The following is a 22563-nucleotide window of genomic DNA, read 5'->3' on the forward strand; positions in this document are numbered from 1 at the left end:
CATATAAATGTTAATACGACAGTCTGATAATATAAAGTAAGCTTATCAATCATTACATATAAATGTTAATACGACAGTCTGATAATATAAATATAAAGTAAGCTTATCAATCATAACATATAAATGTTGATACGACAGTCTGATAATATAAAGTAAGCTTATCAATCATTACATATAAATGTTAATACGACAGTCTGATAATATAAATATAAAGTAAGCTTATCAATCATTACATATAAATGTTAATACGACAGTCTGATAATATAAAGTAAGCTTATCAATCATAACATATAAATGTTGATACGACAGTCTGATAATATAAATATAAAGTAAGCTTATCAATCATAACATATAAATGTTGATACGACAGTCTGATAATATAAATATAAAGTAAGCTTATCAATCATTACATATAAATGTTGATACGACAGTCTGATAATATAAATATAAAGTAAGCTTATCAATCATTACATATAAATGTTGATACGACAGTCTGATAATATAAATATAAAGTAAGCTTATCAATCATTACATATAAATGTTAATACGACAGTCTGATAATATAAATATAAAGTAAGCTTATCAATCATAACATATAAATGTTAATACGACAGTCTGATAATATAAAGTAAGCTTATCAATCATTACATATAAATGTTGATACGACAGTCTGATAATATAAATATAAAGTAAGCTTATCAATCATAACATATAAATGTTAATACGACAGTCTGATAATATAAATATAAAGTAAGCTTATCAATCATTACATATAAATGTTAATACGACAGTCTGATAATATAAATATAAAGTAAGCTTATCAATCATAACATATAAATATTAATACGACAGTCTGATAATATAAATATAAAGTAAGCTTATCAATCATAACATATAAATGTTGATACGACAGTCTGATAATATAAATATAAAGTAAGCTTATCAATCATAACATATAAATGTTGATACGACAGTCTGATAATATAAATATAAAGTAAGCTTATCAATCATTACATATAAATGTTGATACGACAGTCTGATAATATAAAGTAAGCTTATCAATCATTACATATAAATGTTGATACGACAGTCTGATAATATAAATATAAAGTAAGCTTATCAATCATTACATATAAATGTTGATACGACAGTCTGATGATATAAACGTTTGTCTGATGTAGATGTTGATACGACAGTCTGATAATATAAACGTTTGTCTGATGTAGATGTTGATACGACAGTCTGATGATATAAACGTTTGTCTGATGTAGATGTTGATACGACAGTCTGATGATATAAACGTTTGTGTGATGTAGATGTTGATACGACAGTCTGATGATATAAACGTTTGTCTGATGTAGATGTTGATATGACAGTCTGATGATATAAATGTTTGTTTGATGTAGATGTTGATATGACAGTCTGATGATATAAACGTTTGTCTGATGTAGATGTTGATACGACAGTCTGATGATATAAACGTTTGTCTGATGTAGATGTTGATACGACAGTCTGATGATATAAACGTTTGTCTGATGTAGATGTTGATACGACAGTCTGATGATATAAACGTTTGTCTGATGTAGATGTTGATACGACAGTCTGATGATATAAACGTTTGATGCAGATATTGTTACGACAGTCTGATGATATAAACGTTTGTCTGATGTAGATGTCCTTACGACAGTCTGATGATATAAACGTTTGTCTGATGTAGATGTTGATACGACAGTCTGATGATATAAACGTTTGTCTGATGTAGATGTTGATATGACAGTCTGATGATATAAACATTTGATGTAGATGTTGATATGACAGTCTGATGATATAAACATTTGTTTGATGTTGATACGACAGTCTGATGATGTAAACGTTTGTTTGATGTAGATGTTGATACGACAGTCTGATGATATAAACGTTTGTTGGATGTAGATGTTGATATGAGAGTCTGATGATATAAACATTTGTTTGATGTAGATGTTGATACGACAGATGAAAGTGACCATGACTCCCTCCGTCGGAGAAGTAGATCTCCAGGAAATCGCAAGACAAGGAAGTCTCGAATTCCAAGTTATCGTAAAAGCACAGTTGCTTCACGGTGTCGGAAGGAAGCTGTCAGCCCCGGCGGAGCAGAGAGCAGTCAAAGCCCTGCAGCCAACAGGTAAAACATGATACTGAGGGACATGGTAAGGGGGGGGGGGGAGAGGGCAAAGCCTGACAGCCAACAGGTAAAACGTGATACTGAGGGACAGGGAAAAGGGGGGAGGGAGCGGACAAAGCCTGACAGCCAACAGGTAAAACGTGATACTGAGGGACAGGGAAAAGGGGGGAGGGAGCGGACAAAGCCTGACAGCCAACAGGTAAAACGTGATACTGGGGAAAACAGAGAGGGGTGTGTGTGTTACTACTATTAACACAATACATATGGAAATTTGGGGGGGGGGGGGGTGTTAGAGTGGTATTACACAAGTCGATGTGATACAAGAGAATGGGGATCATAACAATCAACAGGTATACTGGTGAAATTGGAGAGAGAGGTGTGCGGAAAGCACAGAAATACATTACACTCTGGATATGTGGGAATTCAGGGGACCAACCTGAATTGCACTTCATATCCAACGTCCAATATAACTGATGTTGAACTATATATTGTTACTGGGGATTTTTTTTAACTTCAATATAACAGAGAGTTCAATATAACTGAAAGTTCACTATAAGGAACTTCAATATAAGTGGAGTAAACAGTCATGTTGGTAACAGAAAAAAATGTCTTTGGCCTGAACTTTACAAATCATATATACAACACATTTAACTGACAGAAGGTTTCAAAGCATCTGTTTACTGAAATACAGTATGTGTACATGTGTATATTTGTAATGCTTTGTACCTAACTGTAGCACATGTATATATATATTATGTATTTGAACATTTCATATAATATATATATTTATTTACATGTATGTACAGTGGAACCCCGTTATTACGTTCCCCCTTTAATACGTTAGTCCGCATATTACGTTGGAATTTCAAAGCACAAAACCATTTCTTAACAAACCTATATAAAATAGACCTCGTTATTACGTTGTCCTAAGATGCCGGGACTCGGTATTACGTTGTAAAATTTCCGACAAAAACGTAATAAACCCCTAATTATTCAATAATGATTCTCAAAATAATAAGCCATTCACACCTTGACTGTCTGAGGCAGTCACCACGTAAATTTCCTGGTCTGTTTGGGGATTAGAGACGCTTGACTGATCATGCTTCGATAGATCTAGCGACATCAATACAGGTGAATACCTCGTATCGAAGCCAGTGATAAACAATTAAATAATGTTTATTTAGACATTGTACTCTATGAAATTTACTTCATTTTTCATATTTTGATAATCGAAGAAATAATTTCTCAACCACCTGAGTGTTCAGCATAGTGTGATTACCTTCGCTATTAAAACTCTATTTACGTACAGCTTTGGTACCGAACATGAAAGACAAGATTTATCATAGCATTGTTAAAACCGCTTGGGTAACTGCTTGGACATAGGTGACGAAAGGTGGTCAATTAAAAAATTGTCTGTTGTTTGGACATGCAGCTTGGGTGTTCGTAAATCTCGTCCATACATACACCAATCAAACTGTCCTGTGTTATCAGCCGATTCGCGCACGGCATTTACCTCAGTGAATATTCTAAAATCCCTTGATGCGCACGTGATTTTAATGCCATCATTTAGCGTTATAAATGAAATCTTCGTGCATCATTATATTTTTTTTTTTATGTGGATTGCGCTTAAATTGTTCTCCGTGTTTATCGTTGGTGAGAAAAGTGTGTAAGTGTTGGGTATCGTGTGCGTTTTGTGTCTATAGTTTTGTTGTTTTGGGGTGGGATTTTTTTTTATTGTGTTGTGTATTGTGTAATTAGAGAACTTAATAAAACGATGTTTTGTTATTTTTTTAATACGAATGTTGAATACGAACCGGAACGAGTTATTGATAGAAATTTACATGAACGCATTGTTTTAAAGTTGAACAAAATGGCGGTCCAAACGAATGCAGAAAAAACAACGTTTATCAAAACATCCTTATGTATCCTACACCAGAAATAAAGAAAAGGGATAAGAACATGAAGAATTACGGATATTAAAGATAAGATGTAAATAAAACAAAGTATAATAGTCTTTTAAACAAAGAAACAGTAAAGATATATTCACACACCCCTTCACGGAGTACCAACGGACGATATACAATTTCCAAATGATATTTTTAACGGATTTCACTGGGAACGTTTATTACGTTGCCCCCGGTATTACGTTATTTTATCGTGACAAAATGGAAAACGTAATAACAGGGTTCCACTGTATATATATTATATTTATATATATATGTTATATTTGATATGTATATTTTGTGTTATGAATGAGGGAGCACTAAAGAACTGAGATATGAATGCTGCTAGTAAACTACTTAAACAGTATCGGGTGTATATCAAAGGACAAGGTTCAATAACGGTCTAATTTGGCCCAAATTCTTGTTATTGTAAGCTACATAGATAACGGAAGGATAAGTATGAATTTGTTGTTAGATGGGTAATGGTGAATCGGGGAGTAATGATGAATCGGGGAGTAATGGTGAATCGGGGAGTAATGATGATGAATCGGGGAGTAATGATGAATCGGGGAGTAATGATGAATCATGACCTGGATTTGTAGAACTTTGCATATCCCTTAAAAAAAATTAATTGGGGCCAAAAATTGGCAATTTTGTAAGCTATTAAGCTTTGGAAGGTGTTGGATCAGTCTCGCCTTACTGGATATCGTAAATGGACATCCAACGGATAAAGGCAGTGACAGAGCACAATCCAGTCGTTATTTGTTGATGTCACCGTCGCTGCTTGAGGCTCTCACAATCAGTGTATACAGCACATAAATGGATGATGAGCGTAATGATCAGTTAATGGATGATAAGTAATGATCAGTTAATGGATGATGAGTAATGATCAGTTAATGGATGATGAGCGTAATGATGAGTTAATGGATGATAAGTAATGATCAGTTAATGGATGATGAGTAATGATCAGTTAATGGATGATGAGCGTAATGATGAGTTAATGGAAGATGAGTAATTATCAGTTAATGGATGATGAGTGTAATGATCAGTTAATGGATGATGAGTAATGATCAGTTAATGGATGATGAGTAATGATCAGTTAATGGATGATGAGTGTAATGATCAGTTAATGGATGATGAATAATGATCAGTTAATGGATGATGAGTGTAATGATCAGTTAATGGATGATGAGCGATCAGTTAATGGATGATGAGCGTAATGATCAGTTAATGGATGATGAGTGTAATGATCAGTTAATGGATGATGAGTAATGATCAGTTAATGGATGATGAGCGTAATGATGAGTTAATGGATGATGAGTGTAATGATCAGTTAATGGATGATGATTAATGATCAGTTAATGGATGATGAGAGTAATGATCAGTTAATGGATGAGTAATGATCAGTTAATGGATGATGAGCATAATGATGAGTTAATGGATGATGAGTGTAATGATCAGTTAATGGATGATGAGTAATGATCAGTTAATGGATGATGAGCGTAATGATCAGTTAATGGATGATGAGTGTAATGATCAGTTAATGGATGATGAGTAATGATCAGTTAATGGATGATGAGTAATGATCAGTTAATGGATGATGAGTAATGATCAGTTAATGGATGATGAGTGTAATGATCAGTTAATGGATGATGAGCGTAATGATCAGTTAATGGATGATGAGTAATGATCAGTTAATGGATGATAAGCGTAATGATCAGTTAATGGATGATGAGTGTAATGATCATTTAATGGAAGATGAGCGTATAATGATCAGTTAATGGATGATGAGTAATGATCAGTTAATGGATTTCACCAACGGAGTGACAAATAAGTACTGGGTAAGACATTTAATGACCTGATGAGCGTAATGATCAGTTAATGGATTTCACTGACGGATTGATGAATAAGTACTGGGTAGAATACTTAAGGACCTGATGTTCGGTCGGTGTCTGTTGCACCTCAGGTTTAGCCGTATCATGTCCGGTAGTTCGGCTGTGACTCGTGTCCAACGAACATAAGTAGAAGGAAACCAGATAAGTTCAGGACAAAATGCGCAAGATTTACAAACAAAATGTGTGGGTGAACTAAACAGATGTCTAATGCACAGCAACATGTGACAAACATTAAGAAAATAACACCTTGGTCTGATGAAGTCCATTCCAATCTTGGAACATGCTCAAAACTTCCCACCAGACAGAATAGACTTCATTGGACTTTGTCTGACAGTCGTTCATGATTTATTTTTAAAACATGCTTTTACTCTTGGACCTTAGAAAAACTGAATTTAGAAATTTCATTATTTAAAAATAATTAACATCTGCTTGATTGAGCGTTGTTGCTTTTAACTCTGATGACTTTTGCATATCTCTTGTAAAATTCCAGGTTTTATTTCCATACTACGGAAAGCTGCAGATCATATTATTTCACTGATCAAAGTGTTAATTTAATGGATTTATCTCTTAGTAAAATTAAACTGCAACAAATTTAGGTGTTGCTCTCGCTTCTCACCGCTGCGACCTGAATTTGATCCCCGTGATCGGCAGTGGTTGTATGTGAGAGGATATGGCGGTCGCTCATTCGGACACGTGGGTTTCCTACGAGTACTTTGGTTTCCTCCTACATAAATGACTCTCTAGCGCCAACATCTGTGCATCAAAGGACCCTATTGGAAATAATTAAGCTTTCGAGCTTTCATGGATTATCCTTGGTATTTTATGTTTGAATGTTTGTATGAATGTATAGATATTGAATAAGCATTTTCATTTAACCATGTACTATCAAATGTACAGTGGAAATGAACTGCAAACAATGTGCTCCTTTCATTTAAGTACACATGTACTAGTACAAATGAATTTAACGTTGAATGCTTGTTTACTTTTCATTAAAGACCTAATTGAGTAAGTAATGGTTTTTAAAGATTTCAATCACACTCAACTAACAATTTTATTTTAAATTTCTTGTTTTAATTATAAGGTTTTAATAAGGATAATAAAAATGTCAAAGTATACATGGTAGAATATCTAGCAGAGATTATCAGATTTAGGGAGAGCAATGTGTTTGACCTATTTAGTTTAAGTCCATGAATAAAAAAAAATTTAAAAAAAAAACCTTTAGTGTGCTCTAGATCTCAAATATACTCAACAAGTGTAATGAAATTTGTAATTCTTTATGCTGCATTTTAATGATACATAGATTTCATTGTTGTGAATTACATCTTTATGGTATCAATAAGTTTATAGGTAGGGTAATCGTTAGCTGTTTGATAAAGTGCAGTGGTAACTATTGAGACAGAATTGTAGTATAAATATAAAGTGCACTCGGTGATTTTTGTAAACATACAACTCACTCTGTTAAATATCGTGTGTTTGTACTTTAAGCGACCCGAGCACGGAACAAGGGCATGTAGATTTCTTGTTCAATTTTGACATATTACTGTGTGATTTTTTGGCAGAAATTCCTTCATGTTCAAAATGTTTTTGTGTCTAGAAATTATTTTGACATGAAAATATCCACAATTGCATCCCAATCACTTGCTGTTGGGCTGTGTGGTTTTTTTTTAAATGTGTAGTTCGTTTCATCTGCATAATGTCACTTACTTTGGGGAGAAAAAAAAAGTTCATTAAAAAATATCAGTTGTCAAGTTCTCTTGATAGAAAAGACTAGGGACCATTTTGTTTCTAAATACTGCATGTCTAATAATTTTAGTGATGGGAATATTTAGTGGAATTTTCTAAAAAGAAGTAAATTTGAAACCTTGGCCATTTATTTATTTTATTTTATTTTTGACGCAGTTTTATTAGTGTACCATTGATATGATAAAAAAAAATTGGCACTTTTATCTTTTGGTGACTTTTCTTCCGCCAAAAAATACCAACATTCACAGTGCACCAAATTTACTTGATATACAGCTTGAATGGAAAACTCCTATCCACCATGCATACTGGTCATATTGTGATAGAAACTGTTCTTTACTATGAAACACAGAATCTATGCGTAAGTCTTACAGGAAACAGTACTTTGACTGCTGTGTGTTGAGTTAAAGTAGGTAACAGCTTTGTAGTTATATACTTTGTATGAAAATGGAATACCAAGACGGTAAATGGTCCAAGAGGATTCAAAAGATGCTTACATATATGTAGTTGTGTTTATATATGTGGGAAATTTTATACATATTAAAAACCTAACATAGGTCCTTAAATGATTTTTTAATTATTTTTTTTTCAATGAAAGTGAGAGATTCTGTATAACTTATACATTTCCATAATTATGTTGTTTTAATTATTTAATTTAATTAAATCCTGGTAATTCTAAGGCTGACATCATATCTACACAAGTTAGGAGAGGGTGTTCTAATTAAATCCTGGTAATGCTAAGGCTGACATCATATCTACACAAGTTAGGAGAGGGTGTTCTAATTAAATCCTGGTAATTCTAAGGCTGACATCATATCTGTACAAGTTAGGAGAGGGTGTTCTAATTAAATACTGGTAATTCTAAGGTTGACATCATATCTACACAAGTTAGGAGAGGGTGTTCTAATTAAATCCTGGTAATTCTAAGGCTGGCATAATATCTACACAAGTTAGGAGAGGGTGTTCTAATTAAATACTGGTAATTCTAAGGTTGACATCATATCTACACAAGTTAGGAGAGGGTGTTCTAATTAAATACTGGTAATTCTAAGGTTGACATCATATCTACACAAGTTAGGAGAGGGTGTTCTAATTAAATACTGGTAATTCTAAGGTTGACATCATATCTACACAAGTTAGGAGAGGGTGTTCTAATTAAATACTGGTAATTCTAAGGCTGGCATAATATCTACACAAGTTAGGAGAGGGTGTTCTAATTAAATACTGGTAATTCTAAGGTTGACATCATATCTACACAAGTTAGGAGAGGGTGTTCTAATTAAATACTGGTAATTCTAAGGTTGACATCATATCTACACAAGTTAGGAGAGGGTGTTCTAATTAAATACTGGTAATTCTAAGGCTGGCATAATATCTACACAAGTTAGGAGAGGGTGTTCTAATTAAATACTGGTAATTCTAAGGTTGACATCATATCTACACAAGTTAGGAGAGGGTGTTCTAATTAAATACTGGTAATTCTAAGGTTGACATCATATCTACACAAGTTAGGAGAGGGTGTTCTAATTAAATACTGGTAATTCTAAGGCTGGCATAATATCTACACAAGTTAGGAGAGGGTGTTCTAATTAAATACTGGTAATTCTAAGGTTGACATCATATCTACACAAGTTAGGAGAGGGTGTTCTAATTAAATACTGGTAATTCTAAGGTTGACATCATATCTACACAAGTTAGGAGAGGGTGTTCTAAGTTATAAGAACTTGTGTCCCATCCTTCTGTCCTTAATATCTTGACAAAAGAGTATGTTCAATTCAAAATATACAAGTTTTCCTGTATTCCTGAAATTCTGTGCAAAATATGCTCGTTTAAATATTGTTTTCCTTTCTGCAAATAAAAGAGTGAATTTGTGAACAAGATTTAAATTGTTACAACGTTTGTGTCTTTCAAAGATGCGTCATTGGTAGAAATATTAATCTTATTCACAAAGTTGCACTGTTTTGCAAATATAAAACTGACATGAATAGTGTTTGGGGCAGAAAACAGCGGAAACAATAAAAAAGTTTTAATTGCAAATTACAAGAAATCGCACAAGTTTAAACTTTATTTATCTTATGATGTTTAACAAACAAATGACAAGAAATCACGCAAGTTTAGGCTTTATCTATCTTATGACGTCAGACGATTAACAAATAAGTTTTACAGCTTATATTAATGTTCCTCATTGCGTCGGAATTTGGCGTGACACGGTTATTGATGTAAGAGGAAACCGGAGTACCCGGAGGAAACACGTGATGGAGTGGCCAACCACGTTACCTTCTCACGTACCATCACAAAATCGGTAGAATTCTTAAAACTGGTTGGAGGTTGGACTCTCTTGGAAGTGTTGTTGAGCAGGGTTGTTTTTTCTTGGCTTCATGATATTTAGAATGTGAATGAAAAACAATAATCAAAAGTATTCTGTAAATTCAAACTCCCAGAAGAACCACATAGGAGTGTTGCACACACAACACTGCTGACGGCCGTGTTCTTGATCGCCTGGTACCTTTTTAAGTTAATTGAAATCATGCAAACACTACTGCATCAGCTGGAATTCTATTGGCAATATGTATGTTAAAAATGTAGGATAGAAAAACAAACCACAAATACCAGTGCTGTGGCTCTCGGGTGTTGGTTTATGGGAATTTTATGAGTTACTTGAAATGATAAGCAGATATGATAGACATGTTGGAATGGGCACATTAGCGCCCTCTGTTGTTCGTCATTGAAGTAAAACAAGACAGCATGCAGGCTTCGAAAGGGGGGAATCCTGAACCTCCACATTGGTCCTGGTCACAGACCTGGTGAAGTATTTGTCCTCATACTGATTTACAGCTGCCTGTGAGGGGAGTAATCAGTAATTATATGGGAGGTGTTATTATTTTGATCTTGAAGGGATTTGACTGACTTGGTAGATTAAGTTTCATAAGGAATAAATAAAATCACCTCATGTATTGATTTTTTGACATGAATTGTCAATGACGATCAAATACCTTATCAGTATATCATTTTGCAGATCAAGCACCCCGTAAACTTCTGGACAAAATGATTATTAGATTAAGTTTTTTGCACTTTTCTATTTACTTTTTATATGAAATTGCACCCCTTCTAGCATTTATCAAGTTTCTTGGTGCACAGTAATTTATCACAGTAGGTTTTATAACTTTAGACTGAAGTTTATATACATTAAGACATTGTTGTTTGTTGCACTTTAGCTGTAGAAAAGAGAGAGCTTTCTTTAACATTACTGAATGAAGCATCCCTCAGACTTATAATTCTGAAGGCTATAGGGGAAAGAAAAATTGAATTGTGCCTCAAGTCTCATTTCTGTGTACTGTAGTAAATACATAAATGTCGTGTGTGATTATAAAGAAAACCCAATATCGGGATCCAGTTCATTCAGAAAGAAAACGGTTTGATGCAGTTTCTTTGTACTTTATTTTATTATTGATATTTCTATATGCAGGATTAATGTTTAAAGTGCACAACGCTTCAAGGTCGTGGAATTCTTGTATTTTGTAGAATTCTTCTGGAGGGAATTTGTGGTAAGGAAATGTCTTATCCGAATCTCTTACATTTGGAATTGTGGGTGCCATTGATTTTGATTTGAAGTATTCCGGGACCTCTATGTTACAAATGAGAATTTTTGTAGGCTAAAATTTTTTTTCCATTTTCTTGAAATGTTCAGTGTCAACACAGTCCTGGTTGTAAAATCTGAGCTATTTTTTTCTTTCCAACACCTGTCAAGGTCAGTTACATAGATGTCCTTGAGTTGTGTGTAAATCGTGTCTGTTTCTATTTCTTCCCTCCCTAGGATGCAGAATCATGTTATTTATAATTTGTCAGACCCACTGTGACTGGGCCCCACCCCTGTTGTGTGACCGTTTTTCTGCAGTAAGGTGTTGCCCTGGAGGTACTTTACACCTGTCGGAGACTTCTTTTATGTCGGTTTTGGAACATTTTCATGAGAGAGCTGTCTGATTTTACACTGCTATTAATGCCATGATCCCATGTTCAAACATCATGTCGGGAGCTGACTCAAAGTAAATTATGACTGTTGGAAAAAGATGGGTGACAAGTTTTGTGTTTTATTTTTTTTTCCTACGTAAAATATTGGACACAATTAAGGCAAAAAAAAAAATCATTGAGTAAAGTACAGGGGATTTGTATAGGTGACAGTGACAATTAAGTAAAGTACAGGGGATTTGTATAGGTGACAGTGACAATTAAGTAAAGTACAGGGGATTTGTATAGGTGACAGTGACAATTAAGTAAAGTACAGGGGATTTGTATAGGTGACAGTGACAATTAAGTAAAGTACAGGGGATTTGTATAGGTGACAGTGACAATTAAGAAAATCATTGAGTAAAGTACAGGGGATTTGTATAGGTGACAGTGACAATTAAGGTAATTAGGTCACCTCTAAGACTCTAAGTTAGACAAGACAGCAATTTTATTAGCAGCAGGAAAATACTTGAAAGGAATGGCAGTCGAATCAGCCTTCTGTGTGTGTAGAAATCACATTGTCACAATTAGCAGTTCTTGAGAGATCTTCACAGGCAACCATGCCATTACGTAGCTGAATTCTTAGCAGCATATGTTTTAGTAGGAACAAAGTCCACTAGACTTTTAAGCCCCCACATTCTATATTCTTTCTAAGAACAGTAATCGATGAATCACCCGACAATTACAAGATTGGTAAGCAAGGTAATTTTTTAATGTAAAATCGGAGCAGGAACATTTTTCCTGACCAGGATTTGTCACATTGAAGTTGATACAGACCGATACCATTAGGTCAGTTCATATTCCACAGATTAGTTATGGTGTGTGATGAAATTTGAAATATGAATCTTTTACTAACAATATAGTTATGATTCATTATAAATATTTCTGGAAAAGGAAGTTTTCTGATTTTTAAGAAGTTCTATTGTCTGGAATGAAAAATAGCACACAGAAGAATTCATACACAGAATGTTTCTGTCACTCAGAGAAACGTGCTTTCTGTATTGTAAACCTTCATACTGTTCCCACGGCGACTGCCCGAACTGTCATATAAAGTATATTTGTAGCGTGTGCCGTTCCTCTTCCATGGATAATACACAATTTTGATAAAGACACGTCGGAAACGCTTCCCAAATACGCAGTATAAAATAAAGTTCACTGCGGAGTTGACGTTCACCATGAGGTTGCTGATGGACGTCAGTCGGACGTAGTGCAGGTTGCAATGTAACACATCCTTGTCAAAGATTGTCCACAGAATGTTGTCTGCGATGGAGGGAAGCTGGCAGATGAGAAAGACCACGATCACTGCTATTAACATGATGGTGAGGTTGGCCTCTTTAGCTGCGTTGGTACTCATCCTATTTCGAGTCTTCTTGGCATTTTTCACAGCTCTCATGAGCTGAATGTTGAGTATAGATATGAGAACAAAGGGTGCGAGGAACATGACGATCAGGTGGAGGCAGATGAAATAGACCTGCCGGAAGTCTTTGTTGCTTCCTAATGTTGTCGTCATCACCTCCGGAACTGAACGGTTTAGGTGGGGGCTCCACTTCTCCACAACTGTGTATTCAAAAAATCGAGGCACGTTGTAAATGACTGAGCAGACAAATATGAGAATGATAATTCTCTTGGTGCGCGATCGTGTACATGTGTTGGCTGCCTTGAGGGGGTGACACACTGCGATGTACCGCTCTATTGTGAACCCCACTGTCGTGTAAACAGTCCCAGTCTGAGCGACTAGAGCCATAGGGTACAAGTACGCGTTCATGTACTGAGAGGCATAGTAGTAGTCCATAAGTTCTTTCTTTTCCAAGTAAATAGTGGGCAGAGCCATCAGAAGAATCATAGCCAGTAGGACCCCCGTGTCATAGACGGCCAGGGAAATCAGATAGTACGACGTAGAGCTCCGCATCAAGCGATGCCGCAGCACCAGAATTGCCAGGATGTTGCCGATGATGCCGTAGGCGGCGATGATGTTTCCGACTACTCCCCATGCGTAAAACTGGAAAGTGATGGCTTTTTCATAGATTTCGTAACAGGAATTGTCGGTGAAGCCGCTGGGAGTACTGTTCGTGAGGTTTTGCTGAGTCAGGTTCAGGGTGAGGGCGTGCTGAAGTGTGTCCTCCGCCATCCTTAAAGGCCTGCGATGTAATCTGTAAAAATTAATGAAGAGTCATAAAAACTGTTTTAGGAGCTTTACACAGTTACATGTATACAAAATGGATGATGAAAAAAGGGAAAATTTAATCATGATAACAGGGAATTCTCTCAAGGCCAAATATTGGTTATATGACAGTGTGTTATCATTCCTGCAGTGTCGGCCGTCTTTTAATAAAGATGATTGATGGCTAGAAATCGCACTATCATGGAATACACAATCACACCAGCGTTTTGCTGCATTTCATTTTTCAATATTGGAAGCAAACATTTTTTCAGTAACGACATGCAATTACAAAAGGTTTTTTGGTAGTAAATCATACCCTATTATATTATTGGGATTCAGGGTTTATCAAGAGTGAACTGATATTTCTAGGTTTTAGTTTTGATTTACACATTAAGAACTTCATACATAGTACACTGTTTTTTCTTTATTATATATCAGAAGAACTAGGTTTAAGATTGGTCTAAATTTCTTTTTTTAATTCATAATTTAAGTATACAAAATGTACAAGACTTATGATTTTAGCAATAAATTGTGAATTCACGATGTATGACATGGAATTTACCACCATTTTCCTTGAAATTATCCAAAATTGCTATTTTCAGCCCGTACCTAATTCATGTCTGCAGGAAAATACGGGAGCACATGCAGTCATTCACAATAAGTTTAACTCATGTTATAGCCTTTACATATCGCAATATTGCAAATAAGTCATCTGCTTCAGGATTTCTTTTTAAATGACCAACAGAAAATGTGGGTAATTTTAACAATTCTCAAGAAGAAGCGCCACCCAATCATATTCCAGGAGAGTTTTAGGAAAATTTGATTTTGTTTTAAATTCCTGACTTGGAAAATTACTGAATTTCAAAGAAATCAAAGAATGTTTCAATTACGGCTGCAAGGCAATCCTGGTCTTCTGTTGTCATAATTAGTCAGAATAAAATGCAGCAGGAACATAGAGCTTTCATGATGACATTTCCAGGCTCTTCCACACTGTGTCCTAATCAGTTGATCCCCCTGCCGTAACGGGGGATATTTAAGTTCTCTATGAGGTTTAGCTGATGATATTGGTACCTGGAGCAGACAGATAGGAGATTAGGCTGCCCATTTCTCCAGAATTTCACTTTCTTTTTAATGGAACCCTACATTTATGTATGCATAATCAGTTGATTATTCGATATTGTTTTTTTATTACACGAAAATGCTTCCCATATTGGTATTTATTCTCTGCAACTAAGCAATCAAGTCTGTTAATGTTTCGGTCAATCTTTGAAGGATTTGGACAAAAAAATCTTGAACTGTGATTAATTGAATGCGATTTATCTCTCGTGCATGATTTGATGACAGATGTAGAGTTTTTTAACCTTGGGATGGAATTTGAGAGAAGTACGTCAAGCCAAGCACCTGACATGCTCTGTGTTTGGTTTCTATAATCTGATAACATTCTAAATTTCCAAACCCTTCAGCACCACTAGGCCTGTTCTGTGATTTGCTTTGGTTGCTCTCTCTAATACTTATCCAGATTCATTGATTTCTGAAGGAGGCCGCGGCCCGAGTCATTTCACAGTTATCGGAGAACGCACAGGGCTTTCCGTAGTAATTATCTCATCAAATCTGATGCAAATTTTTTTTGAAAAGTGTTCATTTGAAGGATTTTTGCAGGTTAACGGCGTACAAGATCAGGCAATGTTTCTTAGATCAAGTTTTCTTTTGTTTTACAAAGAAATGAAGAGAGATTTTCCTATTCAGATTATCTATTAATTATGAATATTAGGCAGATAATTAGCTCTGTCTATGTGTTACATGGTGAAGTTGTTGACCTCTAGAAACCCCCGTATCACACAGTGTTAGATAGGAGCTGGTACAACTCCACCAATTAGCTGACACTAGTACCTGATTTAAAGCCAACAAAAGTAAACAATTTGAAATGAGAACTCCATCCCCCCTGATCACCCACTCCGCCTGCCTCACGGACGAGCTGAGAATCCAACTGTCAATCTGTTTTGACCATTTGTGTTTTATTTTTTGTGTTTTATATTGTGTGTTTTATATTTTGCATAAAGCTGGTTGTGATTTTTATAATTCCTGTTTCCAACATTGAGAAGATATATTGATAGGAATATTTTCCTCTTTTTGTTTCTTTAACAACACGGTCCTAAAACTGAAATGACCTGAAGTTTTATTTCATCTTGGTCTCTGATTCACAGTACTGTAGTTTGGTTTTAAGAAGTAAGATTTACATCCGATTTGAGTTAATTAATCTCAGTTTGATGTCCTCAGAGCTGGGGTCAATTTTTTAATTGTACATGTATTAGGCATGGAACTGAACAGTTCTATTTATCTGACAATTTTCTGGCACTGTTCGAAGAAAAGGTGGTGGGTGAAATACAAAAGGTGGAATAGAGAATCAATGGGAGACTTTGTTATTGCCACCCAGAGGTTACCGTCAGCCATGCTGTATTTGACCTTGCAGCTTCATGCTTCAGTTCCTCTTGACAAGCAGCATGTTCCGTGCTCCGATTTCTCTCAGGCAGCCACTCTGTGCAGAATTACAACTGCTAACTTCATTACGTGTGCTGTTGAGAGCTGTGATTACCTCTCGCACTTAAGATCTGTCTCATAGTCTTTTGTAGCTCTCATTTTGTTACAGAGCACCGAGTTTGAGTGATTCGAACTTCATATCACGTATGCCTTGGTTTTATTGAGTATCTTTGTCTGTTGCATTCAAGCAAAATTAGTTCGGTGTTAGCTAAAACGTGTTGTTGGACCATTATAAATGATTAGGGTGAATTTAGAAAGGTAGTTAATTATTGAATGTACAGCCATCTAATGTTAGATAATGGTGTTCAAAGGTAAGTACAAAAGTCAGATCAAAATATCTCATTCGATTTTCGTATTTGAATTTGATTGCTTCAGGGGACATGTGCAGTGACTCCAAATTATTCAGCATCAGCATTCACATGGAATTGTAATGGCTGTCGTTTTAAATCTGCATTACTGATGAAGGTTATATTCAATGAGGAAGAGACAAGCTGTGTTTTATTCACGGAAAGTGAATAGCATGCTAGGCAAATCACCAGGAGTTAAGTCATCTGTCTTATGTGGTCAAAGAACTCTATAAAATTCCAGCAAAATTCCACTCCATTTGTTCCCTTCAATTAATATCCTTTCTCCTATTATTTTCTGAGGCTGTTCTGGCCAGGGCCACACTCACAAGGCATGTAAGACAATAGTGTAATAAAGAAATAAAAAACGGCTACAAAAGCCGAACCCCTGTACAGCATGGAGAGAAACTGAGATAGGTGGATGAGAAATTGACCACATATGATTGAAAACTCGGAACACCTTAACATCTAATGGATGCCAATATTCTGATGAACAAAAGCTGAACAGGCTCGCTGGTGTGGAAGAGAGTGATGATTTAACCGGTCGAGGCTTCCTGTCGGTGATACGGATGTCAAGCCTGAACTCTCCTATAAGGAATCACTTCCTTCAGAGTCGTCCTATTGCTTTAAATTCAGCATGAGGTGTAACTCATTTCAAGATAATCGTGTATTGATTCTTAAACTTAAAACAATTTTGTTAGAAGGATTTTTTGGTCACTGAGATCTTTGTAATGAAAGGTGAAGATAATTAACAGTGATGAATTTCATAAATCACATAGAGAATAAAAGATTAAGAGTAAGGCAAACATGGACCCCTGGACACACCAGAGGTGAGAACAGGTGCCTAGGAGGAGTAAGTATCTCCTGTCGACCGGTCACACCCGCTGTGAGCCCTATATCTTGATCACGCAAACAAAGTTATTCATAGTCAAATTCTGTATGTATAAGAATTTCCTACACAGACTTGGTGGTCCTTCTTCATAGGCAGTAAAGGGGGACAACTATTGATTTCTCTGTAGATAATTTACTAAAAACTGAAAAGCTTTGACAAAGTGACGGTTTACAATTATTTTAATCCCTGTTGATTAAAAATGGAAAATGGTGAAATTTATTGCTGTACATGCAATTATTCTCAATCTTGCTTCCCGGGAATGATGAATAAATTCAACTCGGTGGTGATTGGATTTATTGACAGATATATTCACAATGTACATATCGACACTAGATTATAAAGTGTGATATCTTTCTTTAGGACATAGGGAATATAGTTTCACTTTGTACTTATACACCATGGGCTTAATCTCTAAAGCTAAATGTATTTTTTCTCATTTACAGTACAATGCATATATTGCTTTCAGATTTATTTGATAGTAACTAGACGTTATTACCAAATAAAATGTTTTTCCAATTACGATATGATATTATTTGTGTGATCAATAGGATTAAGATTTAGTGAAGAATTGCAGGATTTTAAGATGAGTTGCGGTGTCTTCCCAGCTGTTTCGGATGTGAGGGGGGGACCGTACAATCCAACACCACTATCTAATGTAATACAATTCTATTCTACTATAGATTTTTTTACCATGTGTCTAATAGAGCAGAAACAGAAGTAATGAAATCAAACGCTAAACGAGGAATTCATTGCACATATAAATAGCCTGATCACATTCAGGGGAGAGAAAAGTAGTGTGGATAATATTCAGGAAATTACCTGTCCCACCACGTCAGATATCACTCGTATCATTAGATCAGAAATGCAGCTCCCAAAATATTGCTATCAAATATTTGAAATATAGAAGATAGTTATTGCATTTACACAAACAGCTGGGAAACTTAGCAGGGGTCAATTAAGCGATATTTGTTTGTGTTATTAAGGTAACGCATGTAAGACGAGGATGAGGCTGGAGATAAGTATCGTCCGCTCACCTGCGGGTTATTTTAGAAGTATTTTTTTGTTTTTACTGTACTTGAGATAACCAGGTGATTGTGTGGGGTTTATCGGGTCTGCTTCAGGAGATGGCTATCACTTCGTACAAGGATGTAACTCATCTGCCTAATTATCGACTGTAATCATCATAGGTAGCAAAATATTGACAGATTTCATATCCATGTAATGAATGAAATACAGGCAGAAAGGGGGGTTATTTTTTTGTATTTTAACAGGTGGATATTTTTAAGAAACAAAGAATGTTTTTTTTCAGTGAACTTGTCATCCACAATCATCAGCTGGCAGTGATAAGTAAAATATACGTGTATATGTATATTTCTGTTGTAAATGTTAACTGAAATGAACATGGTCTGTTCTTAGAAATTTTATCCAGGTTAATTGAAGGTCTTTGATGTTTTAAAACATAGGTTTATTTGAAATTCAACAACATGGCACTGTTTTTTATAACTGACCACAAAAAAACAATGTCAAAAGAACAAGAGACTTTGATGTACTTGAAATCTTGGAAGGTGAAATCAGCTGTGTGAGTTTTTCAGCCGGGAACCACATAAAAATAAAGGTCTGATGTCTTTATGAAAATGAAAATTTACCATGAAGCCTCTGTGCTTCAATCAAATCTAAGTTGTTAAAGACAACCACAAAAGATTTCTTACAAATTGCTGGAAGTCAAAAAGCTGGTGTTTGACACTGAGAAATAAGGTGAAGTCATACACATGATTGTCTCAATAATAGACATTAAGGTCTGTTAACTGAAATAAATAAAAAAATCTATGTTTTAATCCTTTTGATGCAAGAATTGTCTGTCTAGATTGTGATGGACGTTTAAGGAAGTCGCTTCAGTGACCCGCGTCTGAGAATGGACATTAGTAACAAGCCGTCATAGCGTACTAATGCGAACATAAAATGATAAATCTTTTAATTCCCAAAATTTATTAAAAATCCTTTCTTTTGTGAACTCATTAAGATGTGTAAATGTGTGCTTTTCTATAAATGATTATAGTGTTTGATGTTGTTAGGATGATTTATTGAGATTGAAATGTATCAGAAAAACTTCGACAAATTTATAACATGTTTTGGAGAATTGATTCTGTTTCATCTGAAATCCTGCTGTGATATCGGCTCTATTTAGGTGTGGGTTATAATGATAATAAATACTCATTTATTGGATTTCAAAAGTCAGAGAAGTGGAATTCATGTGGTTTAGATTTATTGTACTTACCATATTTTAACCCAATTTGTGTGGAATTTTTCATTAGTAAATGATGTAAGAAAATTAAAATTAGGGATTTGTAATGTTAAACATTATACAAGAAGGACCAATATTTAATTTAAATGTTTTGCAATATTTCCAATCCTAACATGTATATGATTTCATCAAACACTGATGAATTATTAAAATCTTTACCTCAATTTTGATATTTTTTATCAAATCTTGTGTATTTGTTGAAATAGATTAGAGATCTAGTATCATTTAAACTTTTTGTAATTGAAGAATTTGAATCTGTAATGTATTATTTACACCCTTCAAGCTTCATTCGATATCACCACCAAACTGTTTGACGGTAATTCACGCACTGGACAAGAAGCATTCATTTATTGTTGGTAGATCTTAATCTTCATTTTGTTTCTCCTTTGTAATATTTTACTTTATTTTTTATCAGAATAGCATCATTTAAAAGCTCATTTGTCAAAAGCGATTGAAAAGTGAAAGATTCCGAGTTTCATTTGATAGGGGATAGCGACCGCTGAATGAATGGGACTAGTCGTGTAGAATTTGTATAGTGTGGTATCTAATGAGTTTCGCACTTGTCATTCTTGACAAAAATTCCAAGCAAAAAAGTATGAATTAAGACATCAAGCTCCATACAAGATAGATGAGATGTTAGTGAGACTGTAAGCCAGTGACATATCAGAAATTGTCAAAATCTTTGTGAAGTTTAGAGCCTCATTAAGAGGGTGAAGACATGCATATCAGAATTAAAATATTTCTCATGCACACATCGCTAAGGTTTAGATCAGTCCCCTGTCAGAGACATATCAAGGGATTGTTGCAAGTTTGAGTTTTGTTAAATATTTATGTATTTTGATAAACCATAAACCTTCTTTTTTTTTTATTAATAAAGTTGTAAATTGCTAATTGGTGATCAGCTCTATTTTTGTAGCCATATCATTCAAAACTTAATGTTTTCATTATTGTGTTTAGAAAGAAAAAAATTATGATCAAAAGGGAAAAAAAAATTTTTTATTGTGTGAAAATTAATCAAAATATATTATAGAGATACTCACCAAGCAGTCTAAGGAAGTTTACTCATTGAATAAGAATTCCAGCAAAACAATCAAATTGGTTGCACTTGGTGATGCATCATCGTAACCTCATAAAAATACTACAAATGTTTTACAGTGCTGCAACAGCTTCTAATATTAATAGATAGTAAGTCAATCAGATATATTTATGGACGGACTGCTTGTGATAGGGGCATCCCTCAAATTGCACCTATCCGTGAGAAGCTTTCAGCCCGCTACTTAAAGCTGTCGTCTGATTGGTGGAAACTGATTAACTCTTTGTTATTGATTTCTGTAGAATGGTAGTATTTACAAGTAGAAGAAAACATTTTCATATTGTGAAGAAATTGCTTTTTTTACTTTCATGGATATCATCTTTGATTTTTTCTTATTAGTTTTTCTGTTGTAACATTTTGGATTGTAAATGTGAAGTTCAGATTAAATTAATAATTGGAAGGAAGGTCAAAATTATTGATTTGGATTAAAATTAGCTTATTGCTCTTTTTTCTTTTCTTTTTTCTTTTTTTGTTGTTGAGATTTCAGATTGAAATTAAAGGGTTATAGAATTGTCTTTGATTTCAGAATGTGTTAAATGCAGTAAATCCTACTCATTCATTATTTTACGCTGGAGAACCAATTTCCAGGGCTGAATTCCATGTTTGCATATTAATTCAGAACACAAATAGTTCTTTCATTTTTCTTGTAGCAGTTTGACAGTTAACATGAATTGTCAACCAGCAGGATGAGCGGACTCTCTGTCATGCTAATCTGCGACAGGATGTAGTTTGTTTTGTACACTCTTGGAATATTATTTTCTGTTGTCTTGTAGTTTTGATGTAGGTGTCAAATAAGAAATGATATCATTTCTGTTGACTGATTCAATTACACAGCATTTATTGAAGGAAAGAGCCTTACGAATATATTAAGACTTAGAATAGAAAAATCAAATGATGTGTTAAACTGTATATAGTTTTATTATTCACACTCCATTAGTTAGTGAAAGGCCAGGGTATGTTTAAGAATTGTATATCTACATGCATAGGATATTTCCCTTTAATCAACACTTGCCCCCCCCTCCCTCACCCCCCCCCCCCCCCCCACCCCCCACCCCCCCCCCCAGTGTTATTCCAATGCTATTTGCACTACCAGCTGTACTTGGAAATAAAGTAGACCCATGGAAGATATTGATTACATGCATGTGGAATTTTTAGTGTGAAGTTGATTGAGGACAAAATGGGAAGACTATGGGTTTCCTTTAGGGTTAGTTATAACAGTTTTCAGTTTTACGTGCAATTTGCAGTTTTGATGCAAACTTTAAGGCTTTATAATGATATCCATCACTGCACCAGAACTGATATTGTCGTGGCGTATACAGATTCAGATGGATTCATTAAACAACAAGTATTTCCGTGAAGAAGTAAGAGTGGGTAATTTTCTAGTGTAATTTTGTCAAGGTTATTAGCTAGTCTCGGAGCGGGTGACCAAACATGGAATCACCAAAATATTGATCCAATTCATTTTGATAAAATCCACAATGATATGATG

The 22563-nt window shown here is 34.9% G+C and overlaps 2 protein-coding genes across 2 annotated transcripts in view; one reads left to right on the forward strand and one right to left on the reverse strand.

Moving 5' to 3' along the window:
• Positions 1–22563, forward strand: part of LOC125664350 (leucine-rich repeat and coiled-coil domain-containing protein 1-like) — a 123441-nt gene that overhangs the window by 20364 nt on the left and 80514 nt on the right. Inside the window, exon 9 of the mRNA XM_056152159.1 lies at positions 1978–2161. Within this exon, the coding sequence (XP_056008134.1) occupies positions 1978–2161 (184 nt within the window). The remainder of the gene's footprint in view (positions 1–1977; positions 2162–22563) is intronic.
• LOC125664349 (FMRFamide receptor-like) lies at positions 12439–21363 on the reverse strand. Its single transcript, XM_048897063.2, has 2 exons — positions 21022–21363; positions 12439–13894 (listed from the first exon to the last, which is right to left on the reverse strand). Exon 2 carries the CDS (start codon positions 13870–13872, stop codon positions 12724–12726), a length of 1149 nt encoding a protein of 382 aa, XP_048753020.1. The 5' UTR covers positions 13873–13894; positions 21022–21363; the 3' UTR covers positions 12439–12723.

This window comes from Ostrea edulis, chromosome 1, assembly GCF_947568905.1.
Source record: "Ostrea edulis chromosome 1, xbOstEdul1.1, whole genome shotgun sequence".
NCBI classification, from domain to species: Eukaryota; Metazoa; Mollusca; class Bivalvia; order Ostreida; family Ostreidae; genus Ostrea; species Ostrea edulis.